The sequence below is a fragment of the Hipposideros armiger genome, unplaced genomic scaffold (genome assembly GCF_001890085.2).
Source record: "Hipposideros armiger isolate ML-2016 unplaced genomic scaffold, ASM189008v1 scaffold_729, whole genome shotgun sequence".
Taxonomy (NCBI): Eukaryota; Metazoa; Chordata; class Mammalia; order Chiroptera; family Hipposideridae; genus Hipposideros; species Hipposideros armiger.
The window spans coordinates 239,568-243,250 of record NW_017732079.1 but is presented as its reverse complement, the minus strand read 5'-3'; the positions used below and the strand labels follow the sequence as shown (position 1 = coordinate 243,250).

General features: G+C 43.9%; 1 protein-coding gene across 1 annotated transcript in view; it reads right to left on the bottom strand.

Moving 5' to 3' along the window:
* NUP210L (nucleoporin 210 like) overlaps positions 1-2,622 on the bottom strand; it is an 85,010-nt gene extending 82,388 nt beyond the window's left edge. The window contains exons 1-2 of the mRNA XM_019627298.1: positions 2,423-2,622; positions 840-976 (exon numbers count right to left, since the gene is read on the bottom strand). Of these exons, the coding sequence (XP_019482843.1) occupies positions 840-976; positions 2,423-2,622 (337 nt within the window). The remainder of the gene's footprint in view (positions 1-839; positions 977-2,422) is intronic.
* Positions 2,623-3,683: the final 1,061 nt, after the last annotated feature.

The following is a 3,683-nucleotide window of genomic DNA, read 5'->3' as shown; positions in this document are numbered from 1 at the left end:
AAAATCTTAAAAAAAAAAAAAGCTTTACAATACATGGCATCTTCAATCATATGAAATATGGTATACCAAACATCTTGAACTTCTTTTCTTTAATAACACTATAGATATATCATTTATCAAAATATGTAAAAGCTGTACAGATATTTCTGGCCTATAAATATGGCGATGACGTGCCAGAAACTGAGGGATACAAAGAGCCCTGCTCCGATTTTGGATACAAATAGCATTTCTTGAGCTGCTCTGGTCTAAAACAGACCAGTGTTGTTCTTCCCAGACATTAGTAGGTATGAGGATCACCCAGAGAGCTTGTTTTGGGCCCACCCAAGATTCAGATACAGCAGGACTGAGGTTGGGCCTGAAATTTTACATTTCTAACTAGCTTCCAAGTGATGCTGATGATACAGGCTCACAGACCACACTTTGGGAAGTAATGGTCTTTTTTTTTTTTTTTTTTAAATTTTTATTGGGGAATTGGGGGAAGGGGAACAGACAAGTTGCTGTCGTTTTGTTCTCATATGTGGGATCCGAACCGGGGCCCTCTGGCGTCCCAAGCCAGTTCTTAACCATCGCGCCACTCGGCCGGCCCCAGGAAGTACTGGTCTTTATATGACAGCCTTTTGCCTCACTCCAGACCAATCTCAGACCCCAACACCTAAGCTAGTTCTGATAAATAATTCCTTCCTTTCTTCCTCGATTCAAACAACCGGAGTTTCCACTCTGTATTAGGCACCATGCCAGGTGCTAGATATAACCCCTCAAAAAGAAAAAACAGAAAAAAGTCACAGAATAGAATGTCACAATTATTTTACTGTTATATAATGTGTTTTCTCTCAACATACCTATCTCTCGAGCAAGAATAACACTGCTGAGGCGTATAGGTTGGGTAGACTCAGTAATAAGCACAGCTTTTTGGGAACATAAGGTGCCGTTTTCATATAAAGGCTCAACAGTTACTGCATCATGATGGCTGGAGTGCCTGCCAGAAAAAAGTGCTTAAGAGTATGAAATGAGAATAAGTGAGTTAAATGAACTTTTGGTGGAACAGATTCTCTCAGTTTGTTCATGTTACATACTACCAGGTGTATTTAAATGACATTCTTTAATAGAAACATTAGTTATGGCCACAGGGTGTAAGTGGAAGAGACTGATCAGACAGAACCTTTTCCCAAAGATTCCATGTGCAAAGTTACAGAAGTATCACACTCCTCCTGCAATATTTAAAATTAGATTGTTACAGCCTTCCCTCAGTATGTAAAAATAGGATTGATGTTGTGTTTCCAATAATGGAAGATGTGGCTTTCTCATACTCTTGAGAAATGAGTTTCCTCCAATCCTAGAAACTGGGCTGCTGATATCTAAGATGGACAAGTTGTCTAAATTGTGAGGGGTGAGTCCGACTCAAAAAAAAATCATTAATATTTCTGAATGGATGAATGGAAAGGCTTTCCATGCTAAAAAGATTCCTTGCCTCATCCTCTCAGTTAGGAAATACATTACACTGGGTCATCTCACAAGCCTTACACTTCCTCATGAAATGGGACTCTGAACAAACCTTAGTGCTTCTCTTAGGAGACGGTCAAGGGTAATCTACTCCATTTCGGGTGAACCCTCTGATACCTTGGAGCCCACTTCGGTTAGGTTCCGTCACACCTTAGGTAACCACACAGACTATTGTTGGGTCCCCTCACACCAGAAAATCATGTCTTTCCATCCTAAGTCAGAAAGTCATCCCCCCAGAAGATGAGTACCCCTTGTCCTCACACTTCAAGAGGGTATCCTCATTTAGGCGGAAACACAGGCAGACCTCATCTCCACCCAAAATTAATCTTCTCATATTATAAGAGGTTTATACTTCATGGTCTCTGAGCCTCAGTTCCCTCATCTGTAAAGTGGGAGTCATAGTACTTACAAGCCTGTAAACGTTGTGAGTTCATACAAAGGCAAAATGTTTAAGTACACAACCGTTAGTTGGGGTTTGAGATCCCAACACACCAAAAATCCCCACCCTATTTAGTTAGTGGGGACCTTCACATCCCAAGCTTCTCTGCTCCTAATTAAATTTCCTGTGACCTTGACAACTCCCTCTTTAGTTTTTTACATTGGAAGTTCCCCAACACCTGAGGCCTCCAACACAGGGCTTCCCTGGGCCCTGACAGCAGCTCCCAGTGACAACCCTTGTCAACACACACACACACACACACTAAAATAGCCAGGGTGACATCCCGGGCATTGCTCATACAAGGCCGCACACATAACCTAAAGGTCCCCCCCACTCCCGACACCCCACCGACCTCCCTACAGAGAATGCCCCTTCACACCAAGTGACCACGTAGCATTCCGCGTGGCGTCTTACGTTGCGTGAACCCCTCCCATCCTTACTGCGCGGTGTGGGGGTGCATAGCCTTGTTCCCCCACCCCTCACCAAGTGTAGCAGCCCCGCTGCGCCTCCAGCAGGAAGGGCACCCGGCGCGGCTCCCGGCTGAAGGGTAGCAACACCTGTGGCACGTTAAGCTTGTTAGCCACGGTGCCGAGCAAACCCAGAAGCGGCAACAGGAGGCCGTGTACAGGCAGGTGCAAAAACAGCCCTAACCGTCGGGACCTTGGTGCTCCAGGGCCAGGCATGGCGACTGCTGGGTTCAGGTTCCCGCTCAGCTATGGCTGCGCCGGCTGCCCAATGTCAGCCAATCCGCGGGCGGAATGTCAGCAGGAGGTGGGGCCTCGCCCTGGCTCGGAATTGTGGGAATTTTACAAAGCACTCAAGCAATTACTGTGGAAATTTTAGGCACAAACCCAGCCGCCCACTTAAATATTGGATGGCAGATCTTTTTAATAGTAAGAAACAAGCAGAAGTCTTAAAAAAAAAAATTTAAACTAAATTCTCCCAGTTAAATTTCTCCTGTTGTCTACCTTGTTATTTGGCACACCACGCCAAAATCTTTTTTGCAGTAATTTCCATTCAGCATGGGTCCATGCCCATAAATGGAAAAAAATTCCAGTCTCAAGTAATAAGCAGCTGGACGTTGTCAAGAGAGCTCTGTCATTTTTACTACGATGTCAGACTCATGTCCAGCCTCATGGCCAGAGTGCAGGAAATGCCAGGCACTGGTGTCTCAAAGGCAGCTTTGAAAGCTATCCCCACAGCCAGCCGTCTCTAAGCAAATACTGTGAGCACTTGTTAAAATTAACGTTTTCTCCAAATGTCCAACAGAGTATTACCTCAAAGGCTGTCTCTGGGCAGTTTACTAAAACCACATGTATATAGACTATGTGATCAGTATCATATTGTTGAAGTTGTTTAAAGAGCACAGAGCCTAATAAAACCATAGTTTGTAAGAACTAACGCAGTTGTAAAAATTGTACAGCTCCCCCTTAAGATGCCAGCGTTAAATGAAGTAACCTATAAAAGCCTGGTCCATGAATATTATTTCTAATCTTTACATTTATGTGATAAAACGTTATCTTCATTTTACAGACGATGAAACTAAATGGTTTTACATCAGGACACACTAGCACCACAGTGCCAAGTTTTAGACCCAGTTTTTTTGGGTCAGCTTCCGAAGTGTGTACTCTACATTAAATCCTGTTGCTGCCACCCACGAAGATCTTGATTTTTAACCCAAACCATATAGCTCCTGTGGAGAAAGCACATTTGGATTAGTAAATAAAAGTCAAGTAGGTCTGAG